This window comes from Rattus rattus, chromosome 4 (genome assembly GCF_011064425.1).
Source record: "Rattus rattus isolate New Zealand chromosome 4, Rrattus_CSIRO_v1, whole genome shotgun sequence".
NCBI classification, from domain to species: domain Eukaryota; kingdom Metazoa; phylum Chordata; class Mammalia; order Rodentia; family Muridae; genus Rattus; species Rattus rattus.
In genome coordinates, this window is record NC_046157.1 from 153654000 (window position 1) to 153670598 (window position 16599).

Genomic DNA, 16599 nt, shown 5'->3' on the forward strand with positions numbered 1-16599 from the left:
ATGGGAACATCTGTGTTTGTGACTTGTTTCTGTTGGAATCTTTTGTTACTGGGCCTGCTGGTCATGCTAAGATAAATTTGAAATGAGTTTTAAAAACTTACAAAATCCTAGTGTAAATAGTAACATGCTAACTTTGCCCCTTTTAGGAAGTAAGTGTGTGTGTGTGTGTGTGTGTGTGTGTGTGTGTGTGTGTGTGGTATGTATACACACAGATGAGAAGTACAATAAATTTGGATTTTGAAAAAACAGGTCAAGTTTTCAATGTTATTTTCTGTTGAAATAATCAAGGGATTTTTCACAGATTCAAACGAATAGTTATTTAAACAACAGCATTCTATTAAATAGGTTCCCATAAACCAGTATGTAAAGTACATCTTGACGCATTTAGAGTAGAATTTCAAAGGCTGTGTTCACTTGCTTTGTCTCCAGTTTTTGGCTTATACTTTTCCTAGTGATTGCATCATGGCCACCGGCTTCCTTCAGTCTGTACACTGATGGTTATGTGGCAAAGGACTGACGATCCCACTCATGGTACCAACCACCGAGAGTTTTATACCACACACATATTCCCCCGGTCACAAATGATTCCGAAGTTTCTGAGATGCAAACTACAGTTTATTTAAACTGGTCCTGAGGGAAGGCATGCTTCTGGATTAGTGGTTGAAACAGGTATCAATCTCAAACCCCACTGTTGGTTTAGGAAATAAGGGTACACGAGGGGTCTTGGAGTTTTATCTTCTGATTTCATGGGTGCTGCAGCCAGCTCAGCCAGCAATAGCTGTGTTGTGTGAATCATTCCTGATCTTAGACTTGGGATTTTTTCTAAATGTTCCCTTCAGCCCTGATGCTAGTCCCATGTGAGAAAATAGTTTGTTGTCACTGCCATAACCTTCATGTTCAATAGAGCGCTTAGCTGGCTATCTGTTGAATTTTCTGAGTGGACGTATGTAGTTTGTGTTCAGGGTACGGACATGTGAATGTAGAGAAGAGCATTAGAGTTTCTGCTATGTGTGGGTGTGGCCAGTGGCTCAGTGGGTGCATGTGATTAGTGTAACACATGAGTGTGTCTATACAGTGAGTGCAGGTGTGCAGTTGTGCGTAAGGGTGTGTTATTAGAGTGTATACAGATGCTGTAGGTATTCATGCTGTTCATGGGTGTGGCATGTGCGTGCCTGTACTATGTCAACCTGTGCATTCCTGTGCACAAGTGAATGCATATGATACATGGAAGTGTCTTTGGGCGTATGTACACACTCATGCATGTGAGAAGCATGGGCTTCACCATGTGAAAGAGGAAGAATGTCATGTGACTCTAAGATCAGAGGATTAAAATAACAGGGAAAAAAGTGTTCCTGGCACTCCATTCAGTGAAAGTAATGCTCAGCTTGAAGTATAGCTCCAGGGCAAGCTCACCAAACTTCAGGACATCTTGGCTCCTATAGGAAAGAGGATGCTACAGCTGGACTGCCAACATAAGCCTAGTTTGGACAAAGAGAGCAAGTGTAGATCTTGCAGATGGAGCAGAAGTTTGCAGACAGACCAGGAAGTGGTTGTTTCTGTGTAGAGTGCAGTGAAGTCAGGTGATCAATATCTGGACTCCTTTTGTCTCTAATTCCTTGTCTATTTCCTCCTTCAAGTGGCTTCTTTGTTGTTAATCTCCCTGTGAATACTAAGAACTCTGTCTAGACTGAGCCTTGAGGATTCTTGTTCAGATGTCAGTGGTCCAGGAATGACTTTGGAAAGACAGTTCACACATACACAGGGCTACTTGCTTTGTTTTCAGAAAGTATTACAAATTAAGGTGACAAGTTTGTTTTCTATACCATAAAAAAAAAATACAATATGTTCATATTGTTAAACAAAAGAAGGGTGTCGATATTTTTCCTTATTTCCAAAACGATGACATTAGTTCCTTATTTTTATTTTCACTTATTAAATTACAGCTGTTTTAAAATATTCCTTAGGCCTGATGGGAAGTAGAGTATCATGATTCCAAACAAGGGTCAGAGTGACACCACAAACTTATTGTCCTCTTAGGATCACTGCTTGGCTGTAAGAGTGAGTTACCTAACTGGTAACACAGTTTCAAGAGCTGGGTTCAGTATAGAAGGATGTGCACTCACATGGCTATTTTGCTAGTGACCTAACATAACGAAGCTAGACAAATACATAAGTTAATATCCATGTACAACACATGAGGCTAAAAATCACTCCTGTAGAGCAGGGAAACCCACCTCATCATATGTACAATGCTTGAAAGAATCCTGGTGATCTATAGTCAAGAAATGATAATGGTTCTGTATTAAATAAGACCTTGAGTCTTGCTCATGAAACCCTGTGATAAATCCAGGATATTATTTGCAACTTTTGTATATGGCAAACACAAACATGGCTTAACAATGGGATGTGCATATGCATGTGTGTGCATACTGTAACATGCTAACTCTCTCAGTATAACACTGGAACATTTGTCTGAAACAACTACAAGGCCTCCATTAGGTTAAAACTCTCAAAACGTTGGTCCCTTTCCACTTATTTTATATTTGTTTAGAGTGCTTTTTGTTAGAGCACAAGGAACTTGTTCAAAATAGAAGGATAAAGAGTGCTACTTGTTAAGGGTATTAATACATTTAAAAAGAATTTCCTTTCTGAGAAGTCTGTGCTTTCAGACCACTACAAATTGTCTTGGCCACAACAGACTTCCTGTTCTCTTTACCAAAGCCCTGTTCCACAATTGGTATAGTTCAGTAGCATGGAACAGATCTCAGACAGCACTGGCACTCGGCCGAGCTCCTCATCTGGTGGCAAGAGTTTTATAAGGGATGTATTATTGTCAGGCACTTGGAAAGGAAAGCTCTTTTGAACTGATGGCCTCAAGCCTGTGATTGCAGTTTTAGGCCCACAGTATTCAGTGTCTTTGACTGCAGCCCTGGTGACTTTCTAGTTCCTTCTATGCTGCACCGAGTAGTCTCTGTGGTTTTGTTGCAGCAGCCGGATTAGACTTCAGCCTGAGTGCACAGAGGCCGTTTCTTAGTTGATTAAATGCCACTGCTAAAGTCTGGGGTGGATTGTTTTACTATCGCAGGACTGAGAAGGGTTCCTATGTCAGTCCCTATAGTAGGTCGCAGCTGTTTAAAGCAAGGACAGAAAAGCCAGTTAAGGAAATCCGTAAGTCCTAACAGATGTGAGCAGCTCTACAGTGAACAAGTAACTCATGCTTAAGATCTGTCCTGGCTTAATTGTGACCTGAAAAGGAAAGGCCACATCATTTAGGAGGTTAAGGCATCAACGTTGAGAGTTATTGGAGAAGACACATTTACCACATATACTTACTTTAGCAACACTTTTTACCACATTCAGAAAGTAACACCACGATTGTGATTTTTTTCTCATTTATTGCTAACTATGTGAAAGATGTCTTTTTAATAACTTCACTGTGCTTTACAGGGAGTCTCTTCTAGGAGATAGGTTGCAGAAACTGTGAGGAACCATCCATAAGTAGTACAGTCATGATCCAGCAAGGTGCAGCGTGACAACTTAGTCATTACCGTACTTAAGTAAGTCAGTAAGGGTCCAGGTCTTTTACCCTCAGACCAGCGAAGCACTGACGAACCTCTTTCACCTTTTTCTGTGATTCATCTTCTAGACCAGTGGTTCTCAACCTTCCTAATGCTGTGACCCTTTGATACAGTTCCTCATGTTGCGGTTGCCCCTAGTCATAAAATTATTTTGTTGCTGCTTCATAACTGCTTCTTTTTTGCCACTGTTAGTAATCACAATGTAAATATCTGTTATGTAGGATATATAATATTCAACCCTCAGAGGGTCACAAACCACCAGTTGAGAGCCACTGCTCTAGACTCAAGGGGCATCTTCCACTCCCTAGGGAAGTAAGGATGAAACATTCTTTTCTTTAACAATGACTTTTACTTGAGTTACTGCAGACTTACTGGAGTATCTACAATGATCTGATGCTTGTATAGCACGGTCAGATTTGGGTAGTTGCCATTTCTGTCCTTTCGAGTGTTGGCTTTTTGGCTTTTTTTTTTTCTTTTTTTTCTTTTTTTTGAGAATTGCATGATTGTACATTCTACCTAAGGAAAGATGTGAGCAGGGACAGAAACAAGCATTCCATCAGCATACAGGCATGTGCAGCACCAGCAGGCCCCCTTGATCAGTTAGATCCAGGGCTTCCAGCTAAGCCCATCAAACGGGAATCTGAGGAAGAAGCATGCTGGCTGTGATGGCCTCAGAAGAGCCCTGTGCTGACACAGTAGCCTGCCCAGCCTGGCTGACTATCTGTGCCTTTTCCCACAGTGCAGTCCACACCCCCTTTTCCATACTGGTGTGGGGCTTACAGAGACTTTGTATTTCTCCTTCTCCATTCAAGAAATCCTTAACCTATGCTCTGTAGATTTCAGATTTCAAATAGGTACCAGTTCCTTTAAAAAAAAAAACACTCCACAAAACAAACAAACAAGCAAACAAACAAAAAGAGAGCTAACTATGGTTCACCCAAAGCTCATCTCTTTCTTAAATGCTAAAATTTATTGTGTCATACAGAAAGGCAAGACATCGGATATTTTAAATCCCAAGACCATACAGTTGATTGATTAATCCATTCATTTTAAATGAGTGTTCTTAGTGTGTATAAGCAGGTATGTGGGTTAATCTGGATCATCAACTTCATAGGATTTACAAGTCTCTGCACATCTGTGAGGGTTTCTCTAGACATTGGCCTCTAGGCCTACCTGACCTGTGAAGGATTATCTAGAACGGTTTAATTGAGGACAGGAATCACCTTAAGTAAGGGTGGCACGTTCTGATGGGCTGGGGTTCCTGGAGTGAATAGAAAGGAGGAAGCAAGCTGAGCACTGGCATTCATCTCCCTGTGCTTCCTGATTGTGGATGCAATGTGACCTGCTGGCCTCACGCTCATGCTGCCAGGACTTCCCCACCATGGACTGTACCCTCAAACTGTAAGCCAAGATACACTTCCTTCCATAAGTGACTTTCCGTTTTTATGGTACAGCATCAAGATAAGTGACTAATATAGCAGGTGTCATAAAAATCTGCTTTGGGAATAAATTGCAAAATGGAATGCAGTCAGGGACTGCAGAGTTGGCTCAGTGATTAAGAGCACTGGCTGCTCTTCCTGAGGCCCCAGATTCTATTCCAAGCATCCCCATGATAGCTTACAATGGTCTGTATCTCCAGTTTCAGGGGATATGATGCCCTCTTCTAGACACTGCATGTATGTGATGCACAAACATACATGTAGACAAAACACCAAAATACACAAAATTAAATAAATGAAATGCCATTAATGTTTTCATACTCTACATAATTCCTTTGGAATTTTTAATTTATTCACCTTAAGGCACTTGGACATATGTGTGTTTTAATGATACATTAAACATTTAATGAATGTTTGTTATTCTATGACTACACGTCCCCTAACCTTATAACCTAGAACAACCTCCTTTAAACAGAGCATTATTTAGATACAATCAATCTATCATAGAACATATCACTTTGAAGGGCAAATTCCTGTGGATTCTGAGCACCTTCAGAGTTATGCAACCATCATCTCTATTTACATGTAGCATGTCTTCATCACGGCTCAAGAAATCATCTTTCCTAGCAGTCTGAGCATACACACACACACACACACACACACACACACACACACACACACACATATATATATATATATATATATTTGACAAGGAGCCCTACTTTCTGAACAAAAGAGTCTTATATTCATCAGATTAGCTGTGTCTATTGGAGCGAGTCACTAATGGCTAGGCCTTCTCTCATGTGATGAGAACATAAGAAGGTCCACTAGACTCTTACCCAAGTGTCCAGCCAGTCCTTCCAGTGACTTGTACGTACTTCAGTCCTAATTGCATATGGCCTAAAGGTTTTACAGACACACTAGAGTATATAGGTGGGGGAGATAATGAGAGGTGCTCCATCTATGTGGCCATGGAGAAGCCATCCTCTATGCTGAGTGGAGACTTTCTAGTTCAGTAGCTTTTGGGTCACCTATGCTCTTACCAAACCTTCTCGCTCGTGGTCCGTAATGAAACCCAATAGGCTCAATGACTCCAAGGGAAAATTTGGATGAAATTGTACTTTTATTTGTCCTTGGGTCTTATGAGGAGAGAGTGATGTTATTTCATCTCCCCAGGGAAAATATTCTTGAAACAGTCATCTTCTGTGACTGGCATAGCATGACACATTAGAAGTTCATCCGAATTGTATCATGTATACATATGCCATTCCTTATTATTGTTGAATATGCCAAATTCTTTTTAGTTTTCACTTGGTAGACATTTGGATTGTTTCCATTTGGGGGCTATGTTTCTGTGAACATGTATGTATAAAGCTTCATGTGGACATGCATTCTGGGTACAATGAAACACAGAGAGAGCTTCTACATACATTCTTTAAAACCAAGAGCTACAATTGCATCACTATCATAATTTTGTTATTTTCATTTGTTATCCTTTTTAATTAATATGTATTAATTATTCAAAGAGGCCTCATTACAACAACTCCATTAATGTATACAATATACTTTAATCATATTCAACCTCACTATTTCCCCTTCTGATTCTCTCCAATTCCCTTCTAAATACCCTGTAGTTCCCTTTTTATTTCACATCTTTCCTCTCAGGATTTAATATGAGAGAAAGCATACAATAGTTGTCTTTGTAAGCTGATGGTAATGTCCAGTTACATGCATTTTCCTGGAAATAACATAATGTCATTGTTTGCTGTTAAATAACACTACATTGACTTTCTGATGGCATCATCCACAGGAAGATTGGAGGACTTAATGTTTACTCCTGCTTGGAGGCCCCAGTTCTTTTCCAAGTATCTGGCATGTAGCACATTGTTTGGAAACAAAGAGTGAAAGTCAAGGTGCTTATGGTTGAATTTTGTCTTCAGTTGCTTATATCACTGGTCAAGGGCCTTTCCATTAGAATGAGAGGGATGTTATAAGTCAGAAAGAATCTAATTGAACACAAGCTATTACTTAGCTTTTAAATCACAATTGCAATGTCTTTACACAGATATTATGAGCCATGTAAAGTTTGCTTTTCCTATTCAAAAGCCACAGATTTAAAAGAATCTTGATTCCTGTAAAATATTGTGTTTCAAATGAAAAGAAAACTCATGACCTTTTTGCTTTGTAACTTTAACCATAGCAAGGTCTTTGAACTTCCTCTCCTAGAAGGGCCCATGTGGTAAAGTCTGGAAGTCCCCAAATACCAGTTGTTTTCAATTGCTAAAAATATACTATGAAAAACTGTGAGCCTTGACACATGATGAAATATGCCAAATGGTTCTTGCAATGACAACTACAAGATGAACTTGAGTATCCTAGAACACTAATCTGAACTGTTACTAAGAAGATGGGCTTTGAGGAAATGTGGTGACTTCTTCGACAGGCTACTTGACTCACTGTATAGACTGCACAGAACTATAATTTTGAATGTGGCTCTTCTGGTGGTGGAAAGTCCAGCTATTTAAGTGCGAGCCCTGTCTCCTGCTCATTGGCATTCTGACTATATATGCAGAGCTCACCAAAGGTAGTTCTCGAAGTTGAACTTCAATAGAGCAGTGTCTAAATAGGCAGCACTGGCAAAAGTGCAGACTGTAGTGTTCCTCATTTTTAAATATCCGAACTCCATTGTTTAAGTGATTCTATTCCGAGCTTCTACTCCTTCAGCCCAGCCAGAAAGTCATCTATGGCTCTGTCACCTTCGTTTCTACTGTGAGTCATCACGCATTGTTCTTTGTGTCCTTGAAAGTCTTCTTCAGCTTCCCCTTCCCCCACTACATCCCTTAAACTACTTTACTGAGTCACACATTGATGACCAACTCTATTTTTGGTCTGTTTCTAGGACTACCAACTTCAAAATGTACAGATAAGATCAACATAATAAAATCAGTGATGAAGCTGTACATGTCTTTGCATACACGGATATTTAATTCATATGTGTATACTGGTTTTCACAGCACAAGATAATGATGGATGTGGGGCAGAAGTTTATGTTGTCTGGTCCCTGAATCCACATGGCAGACGAATTTCTGCCCAGTACACCAAGATGAAGAAGAGTGCTTTAGCTCAGTTTGACAGACTCTTTTGAATGCCCACGAGTGATAGAGTGTGTTGGGCATTGGATCTATGGAGATGAACTAATTTCTTCCTTCCCTGGTAACAGAAATCATTCAAATTAGTACATTAAAGTGTCTGAAGGAGGAAGCTAGCTTTGCTGATGTCAACTGTGTACCAGGCACTCTCCTAGACAGAGAGGTCTCTAGAGAGGAGAGGATCGAGTTTTTCAGCGTCTTTCTTTTAAGGCGTTATGCTGATTTGTGTCCAAGAGGAGAATTTCTTATTAACCTTCATTTTCTCATCATTGAGCTGAGGCAATGATCCTATTCCTTTTTAACTCAAGACTTTTACTTCCTGAGTGACCTTTGATTCCAAAGGATTTCAAAGAATCAAAGTTATTTCCTAAAATAACAACCTGATGGCTTCTGAAACAAGATTCATGAAATTTATTTTGTTATTTATGGTTTTTGTCTTTCTATATTTTTCATGTGTGGGTGTGGTACATGTATGTGTATTTGCATGTTTTGTATGTCTGTATATGCATGTGAAGGCCAAAGGCTGATATAAGGAATTGTTTTCCCACTGCTCCTCTACAGTAGTCCTTGAAGCCCAGAATTCAGCAATCTAACTAGTCTTGTCTTCTTCAGCTAAGGCTACATTTCCCAGCAGACCACCATGCCCTTCTGAAATTTCCTTGGCTTGCTGGTATCCGAACTCGGGTCCTCATGCTTATGAGGCAAGCACCTTAACCACTGAACCCTCTTCTAGTCCCTAAATGTATCACTGCTCTTGCTCTGTGCCAAGTGCTACATCGGTTGCTGTGCACCTTACAATGAGAAGGGAAGAAGATCTGTTTAGGCTGTGGAGCTGTAGGGTGGTGAGAAGCGGGTGCTAGGAAGGCGATACAAAGAAAATTGAAAGTGATGGTGCAGCTCAGTGGTTGAGTACCTGCTGTATGTTGATGGAGGCCTGGTTTGCATTCCAGAACCACAAAGGGAAAGGCAAGGAAGCAAGGAAGCAAGGAAAGAAAAGTGGAAATGTTTTTAAGTAGTAACGAGTGCTGTGATGGAAGTAAAATCTGATGCAGGAGGAGAGAAGGCTGGAGATCAACAATTCTTTACAGAGGTCACATTTACAGCCAAGTCACAGATGAATCCCAGGGGCCCGGTGGATAAGAAACTCAAGTCCCACAGAGGTGTTTGCTAGGTGTGAGAACTGAATGAAAGTCTGGTGCTCTCTGTATGGGGACCCAGTGACCAGGCTGGGAGACAGGAGCCTGGGGAGCATCAGGAGTTAGTGGCAGAGAGAAGAGCAGAGGGTGGGGTTTCATGGGGGAAGACTCTTCGTAGAGGCATGAGGCTGTATGCTTGTGACTCTGAAGGCTTCTCATGAGTTGAATGTGAATGACTCAAAGTAGGTCCACAAAGAAAGCGAAAAGGCCTGCCGGAAGTCATTCTGGGAAGCTAGGCAAGAAATGATGTCAGGACCTCACGCCGTCAGAGTGAAGAGGCAAAAAGTTCATGCTTGCAGTATAAGAACACTGCATGGCGAGACAAATGTTTTCTTTTGGGGGTATCAAATGCCAGACACAGTTGCTGTTTCTTGGTATTTAACCACAAGCAATAGCATCAGCCTTTCTGGTTATCCATATTAGGGCACGAGTTGGTAAAGCTTAAGACTCCTGCTTCTCTTGTCTGTCTCACTCCTCTTGGAAGTATTGCTCTCTATTCTGCACCGTGGGTGCTGAATAAATATTGATTAAACAAAGCAAGTGATGAATCATGTCGGCAGGAAGTGTGGGTGCTTGGAACCATCGGAACAGGAGTGAGCTGGGTCTCCTCATCTGAAGAGCGAGCGTCCTGGTTACTGAAGCTTGGAAGGACAGGTGGGAGTTATAAGATCCTCCATACTCCATCCGTTAGGATTCGTCTGCTCACTTTATTATTGTCACTTCTGCTCCGCTGGGTGAAAACTGTCCAGACACACTGCAGAGACTGCCAAGGCTCCAGCAGAGTCAAGGAAAAGACACTCTTTCTAGGAGCATTGTATGTTGGTTTTTTGTGGTGGGCAACATTCCCATGAGAGAGGCTGCGAATGGGGCAGATGATGCCAGGGAATATGTGTACTCCATATGAAGCATAAAAGAACTGTTCAGAACAAATATCGTTATATTTTATCAGGGTGATTTATGTGTATTTTGCATGCATGCATGGGGCAGGGGCAGGGGAGGTGTGTGCACATGCATGCATACTGTATGTACAGGATCAGAAGATGTTTTTTAGAGTCTGTGATGGTTAGGTATTGTGTCAATGTGACACAACCTAGAATCCTTCGGGAAGATTCTTAATGGGGAATGATCTAGATCAAGATGGTCCTGTGGGATGTCTATGGGGTCCTATCTTGATTGCTATTAATCAATATATAAAGACTGAGTCCATTGCAGGCAACGTCATTTCATGAGCTGGACCCTAAACTGTACTAGAGTGAAGAAGACTAGTTGAGTGTAGACGCTAACTGCAAGGGAGGGCCCAGGCATTTATTCTCAGCTCCTGGCTGTAGATGCTGTGCTTTAAGTTCCTACCATGATGTCCTCATGGCAATGGACAATCCTGGAATTGTAAGCCCTTTCCTCCACTAGGATGCTTTTGGTCAGGATATCTTAGGATGGCAACAGAAATTAAACTAAGACAGTGCTGGATGTCCAACTGAAACTTCTGCAGCTGTGTAGAGCCCTTTCTTTGCAGCATGAAAGCACTGGCAATGATCAAACGAACCGGCTCAAGTGCTTGAGTAAAACTTGGCTCATGGATACCACGACGTGCATGTCACATTGTTTTCATTTGTTACCAACAAGATTTTTTTTCCCCCTTCGACTATTTAAATCAACAATTCTTAGCTCATGGGACATACAAAAATAGGCAGCATATGTCCCATGGGATCTAGAGTTCTAAGCCAAAATGCATAAGACAAGAAAGAGTACAGATCAAGAAAGAGTAAGAAAAGCTTGTCAGACTATGACTAAAATCCCTGGCAATTTTATACTAATATGGTGTTCGATACTGCCCATTATCAATTACTTAATACAAATGAAAATTCAGTCATTAGGAAATGCCATTTTCTGGCAATAAGATTAGGGGTCATTGTATATCTCTTGAGTGTACTAACTGGGTGCTTTTCTCCAAGCTGGCCTGTGGCTATTTCTAAACCCCATTACATGTTGTCCACAAGGAAGCTACATGTGTTGTTAATAGGAAACTCCAGTCATTTATTCTAGGAACAGGCCAGTGACTTGCTGCTTGCGTTTAGCAAAACATGCGAAAGCTTTGTCTCATCCCTGGGCAATTTTGTCTCAGACCATTCCTTATGCCGTCTTAGTCATCTGACCTGAAAGCTATCATAACCTTCTTCCTACCCTGCTAAGAGCATAAAATGGTCACTTCTTGGCTTTTAGTGTGTCTGCTTCTCCTGGAGTAATCAGAGCTCAGCTTGAATGTCACCAATCAGAGTGGCTGACCAATTACCTAGTCTAACTCAGTTCTTCCTGAGACAGTTTCCATCCCATTGCCCTATTTTTACCTTAAAAAAATCTTTATTTTCTTAATTAATTTGTTGATCAGTTTTACCATCTTTTCCTCACATATCAGTAAGATGCCCCGGGTCCTTAGAACCAAGACATTTTCATTCAATCATTGCTGTCTCTTAATTCAGAACAAAATATTAGAAAAATATTCAGTATTTTATATCCCATACTTATTGAATGCGTAAAGACTATAGTTAGGGGTGTGTGAGGAAACAGCAGGGTAGGAATAGTGCTGGTCTTTGACGTTGGTGGGCTTGTAAGTGGCTGTGGGGATGGGGTAGGGGATCAGAAGACTCCCTGTGGGAAAGCCTTCTTTCCTTCCACTGTGTATATTCTGGGAATCAAACTAGGGTCCTTAGACTTGGCTGCAATCCTCTTTCCTCAGTGATCCACCTAGTTGGCCTTATACCGTCATTATGAAGTCATAAGGAACCACACATGGGATTTGAGCAGGCACATGATAAAATAGTCCTGTGGACTAATTGGAGTGGGGAAATAGAGCAATATACAACGAAAGGCTCCATTTATACTGACAAGGACAGCAAAGGAAGAAAAAAACTCAGAAACAATGTTTAACTGAGGGTGAACAGATGACAAAGAGTGGAGTTCAAATTCAGAGCAACGTGGAATCCTGCTGTGCATCCCCACTCTTTCTTTGTGCTGGAGAAGCTCTGAAAGTGGTACCTGACGTATTTCTGAATGATAGAGGTAGAAGAAAAGATGCTCCAAGATTCATGAATTTTGATGTTATCTGACAGAAAAGTTTTTGGGTCCATTTATCTCCAGGCTAAAGGATCAAAATAAGGATGTGGAATTAAAAAAAGAAGAAGAGGAAGAAGGTAGTTTAACTTCTTGTTGCAGTTCAAGTCCCAGTCCAACCACAGAAATGAGATCTACAGAGATAAACCTCTCTCAGGATGTGCCAACAGTAAGTGGAAGCCATTTTAAACATTGCAAATCAGACTGGAAGAATTAATTCTTTTCCTCATGCCTGCATCTGCTTCCTTTCTTCCAGTGTTATCGATACGTGGACCAGAAAAGTCCTAATTCTGTCTCCTGTCTTCCTTTTTGCATTCCAGCAGACACACGTCCTCAAGCATTTCAGGCAAACCCTCTATCAATTTAGCTATATCTGTAGGCCTATCATTTTCCTGTAACTTCTTTTTCCTAAGTCCAACAAACAAACATACCAAAACCAAAACAACAAAACAAAAACAAAAAAAACCTCCCGGGAAGCCAGAAGCTGTATCTGTCCCCAGGGGTGAGAGAGGATGCTGAAGCCGTCTTAGTAAATTGTGGAAACTAGGCCCTACTCCCTGAGAGAGAAACCCAAGGGCACAGCCTACCCTTCAGGATTACCCTCCAGCTGCCTTCTCCTTCACAGTGTTGAAGTCTGAGAGGTCTGAGGAGACTACCTTTCTATCAGGAACAAACTGGGAAAGGTTACCAACTGCCCAGGGCAACTTCTGTCTGAATATCCATTTACTGACAGTGTTCCAATGGTCCAGATGAGTGCAAGCAGTATAACTGAATACTCGGGGCATACTAGTGTTCATCACCTACAACATTATCATCCTTATCTTCAATATTAATTTCCTTTCCTTCTCTCTAGGTCTATCTCGATGACCTGAAGCTGACTGATGAATTAGACTGGGCATCCAGCTCCTCGAATCTTCCCGTTTCTATCCCCCCAGCACTGGGTATGTGTTATGCACCAGACATCTTTATGTAGGATCTGGGGAAACGGATTCATGTCCTCATGCTTACATGGTAAACTCTACACTCAATGGGCTATGTCTCTCTTTTTCACTCATTTAGTCTCTCTACTAACTTCAGGAGCATCTCAAGTGTGCTGTCCTAAGAGGAACATATCTTACATTGTAAATCATTCCACACAGATGTTCCTGTTTTGAGCCTAAGCCTCGCCATCTCCTGAATCAAGATTCATGGTGGTTTTAAATAATTGCCTCTTTTGTACACTTTCTTCTGGCCGAAGAAGAGCCTTGGACATTGATGGAAATCTGAGCACTAACGACTCAGAAGTCCATGTGTTTTTGCTTCGGTTCCTTGTGTCCACTGTTGAGCGTCACATTGGCTCCTTCAAACAGTGTTCCTCTGCAATGATGGGGGAAAGAAGAAGGACATGAGGCCACTTACTGAGAAGTCATCACTGGGGAAGAACAGAAGGTCCTGAAGAGGATCATCCCGGTAAGTCTTTTCAAGTTCTTCAATGACAGTTTCATAATCCAAAGGCTCCAAAAGCCTGGGCTTTTCCTGCTGTGGGAAAGAAAACAAGACAGAACAAAACAGAGTTAAGCATCGTGTGTATCATCTTGCTTCTTTCCTGTGACTGCTTCAGTTTCAATCTTTAGCTGTCACTGAAGCGCTGGTATCACATGACATCACATGGTCCTTCCAATGAGGTCCCATACAGACTCAAGGAAGTTGGTATGAAGCCACAGAACCACATGGTGATTATTTCCAGATTGGAAATAAAGTGAGGAGACCCTAAACTACCTGACAGCTCCCTGAGTAATTCAAGCTGCTTGTACTGACAGGGACGGGAGAGACATTCATGTAGCCTTGATCTTTTCCACACTGGAAAGGGCTGCTTACTCAGTATAGTGTTATGACAATGATCCGCAAAGCTTGTGCTGAGTCTGATACTCTGTGAGTCCTACTTAGGTCAGTTTGCAAACGTTGGCAACCTGCTAGGAACCAAACTACTGCAGGCTGTCTTTGTTGTCAGTGAAGCACAGATCTCATGTCAGAACTAATTGCTTGGCTCTGAGCTTCTTTGCCTCTACAGAGGGAAGCAGGGTCGGTCTTACTGAGATAGAACAATTGAACTGTGAGAGATACACTGTGGTGAAAATGGGCACACCTGAAGAAACTATGCAAATAATCAAACGGTTGAAATCCTGGACTCAAGAGAAGCTGCGTATCTGCCGAGAAGCATGTCCCCACTAGTGAAAAGAAAATAAACTAAGTGCTAGAGGGTGAAGCAATGTGTTATTACAGAGATGACGCATTTGCTCCATGCCAGACTAGATCACAAAGTGAGAAAAATGGGGCTCTTCCCCTGAAGAAAGTATTATAAAACAGAAAAGGAAAGCCACAATGAAAGGAACCCCTAATCTTTCCATAAGCATTCATGTAAATGAATGAAAAGGTTGGTCCATACTTAGGATTATCTTGGGGGGTGGGCTCCTAGAAGGGTGAGGGTCACCGTGAAACCTTTATGCTAATGTGATCCTGCAAATAGTAATGTCAGTAGCAACTGTCCTACCAACCTCCTGGCCTCCCACTAGATGCCCCACCTCTGTAAAGCAGACTTAACCAAGTTTTCATCTATGTTTTCAAAACTGCTAATGGGCTTCTTAAAATAGACATCAATATTTTTGGATGATTTTCCAAATATTAGAAACATCAAAATATGAACATCATAGACACATTTTATTCATCCAGTTTTCTGGATTAAAAGAAAGACAGACAAACAAACAAACACCTTAAATGCTTAAGGAAATTGGTGAGGTAAATGTTCTTTTTGGAAAGCCCCATCAAGAGAACTGGCTATACTTAGCAAGAAAAAAAATACAGAGCCTTCCATGGGACATTTGAAAGAGTTGAGTTGGCCAACACAGTGTGTTTTGTGACAGTGATTTAAAACACTTCACATATTGGGGTAAAATTTATAGAGGCTCTGTGGCAGTGAGGAAGCTTTCCTCAGACCTGCTGCATTTTCATATGTATTTTTCCATTGACACGCACTTTCAGTTCAAAGTTCCTTATTTCCCAGGCAACTGCTAATTTTCAAGGATCACAACTTGAGAAAGAGTGTGTGTGTGGTGTATGCGTATGTGTGTGTGCACGTGAGAGGATAAACATAAATGTGGTTTTGTACTTGCAGTGATGCTGGAAGTTGATGTCAGCATCTTCCTAGACCACCATCAACCTTAGTGTCTGAGATAGAACTGCTCAGTGAACCTAGAGGTCACCTTTCTTGGCTGGGTTGGCTGGCCAGTGAGTTCCCAGGACCCTCCTGTCTCTGTCTCCTCAGTACTGGGGTTAAAAACTACATTGTGAGGGTGTGGGGAATCCAACTCAGGTCCTCAGGCTTGAGCTACAAGGACTCTGTCCAGTCGGTAATCTCCTAAGTCCCATCTTACATGGGCCTTGACCAATTTAAGCAGTTGTGTTTCACTCCAGGGCAGCCCCAGGTCTCAGTTTTCCAGTATTATCCCTGGTCCTGAACTATCTTTTTGGAATTTCAAAGGATAAAACACTCAATCTGCAATCTCTCTCTCTCTCTCTCTCTCTCTCTCTCTCTCTCTCTCTCCTTCCTCCTCCCTCCTTCCTATTCTCCTTCCCTATCCATCTGTTGTCCATTTATCTGTCCACCCATCTGTCTTCCCATCTATCAATCTTTCTAAATTTCTGTCTCTCCCTTTGACTTTACATTAATATGTATATATAAATCACATAAAGTCAAAACAAAATTGTGTGCTGAAACCAATCAGAAAATGTTCATCTCTGCCATAGACTGGGCAGGTCATTCATGTCTGTTTCCTACACTGGTTTCAACTTCTAAGTATGCAGTGCTGGTCAGTACTCTTTGCAGTGGTCTGTGAAATGGCTGCTAACACCTTTCTCTTTTTCTCTTCTAAGCCCACTGTGAGCAGGAGTGCAGGAGTGTGAGTGCATTGCAACCCAGCAGTGTAAAGGGAAAAGGCATCTCAGGAGTGGGTTTCTACCGTCTTGATTCATTTTTTAAATTTTATGTCTCATTGGCCCTGAACTTGCACATTAATTCAGAAAACGAGGCTAAGGGGTTGGTTTACTAAATAAAATGCCTGCCTTACAACTCTACATCCTGAGTTTGACCCCT

At 41.5% G+C, this 16599-nt stretch overlaps 1 protein-coding gene across 1 annotated transcript in view; it reads right to left on the bottom strand.

The window, feature by feature from the left end:
• Positions 1-16599, bottom strand: part of Dock10 (dedicator of cytokinesis 10) — a 249623-nt gene that overhangs the window by 131240 nt on the left and 101784 nt on the right. Inside the window, exon 2 of the mRNA XM_032901452.1 lies at positions 13869-13988. Within this exon, the coding sequence (XP_032757343.1) occupies positions 13869-13988 (120 nt within the window). The remainder of the gene's footprint in view (positions 1-13868; positions 13989-16599) is intronic.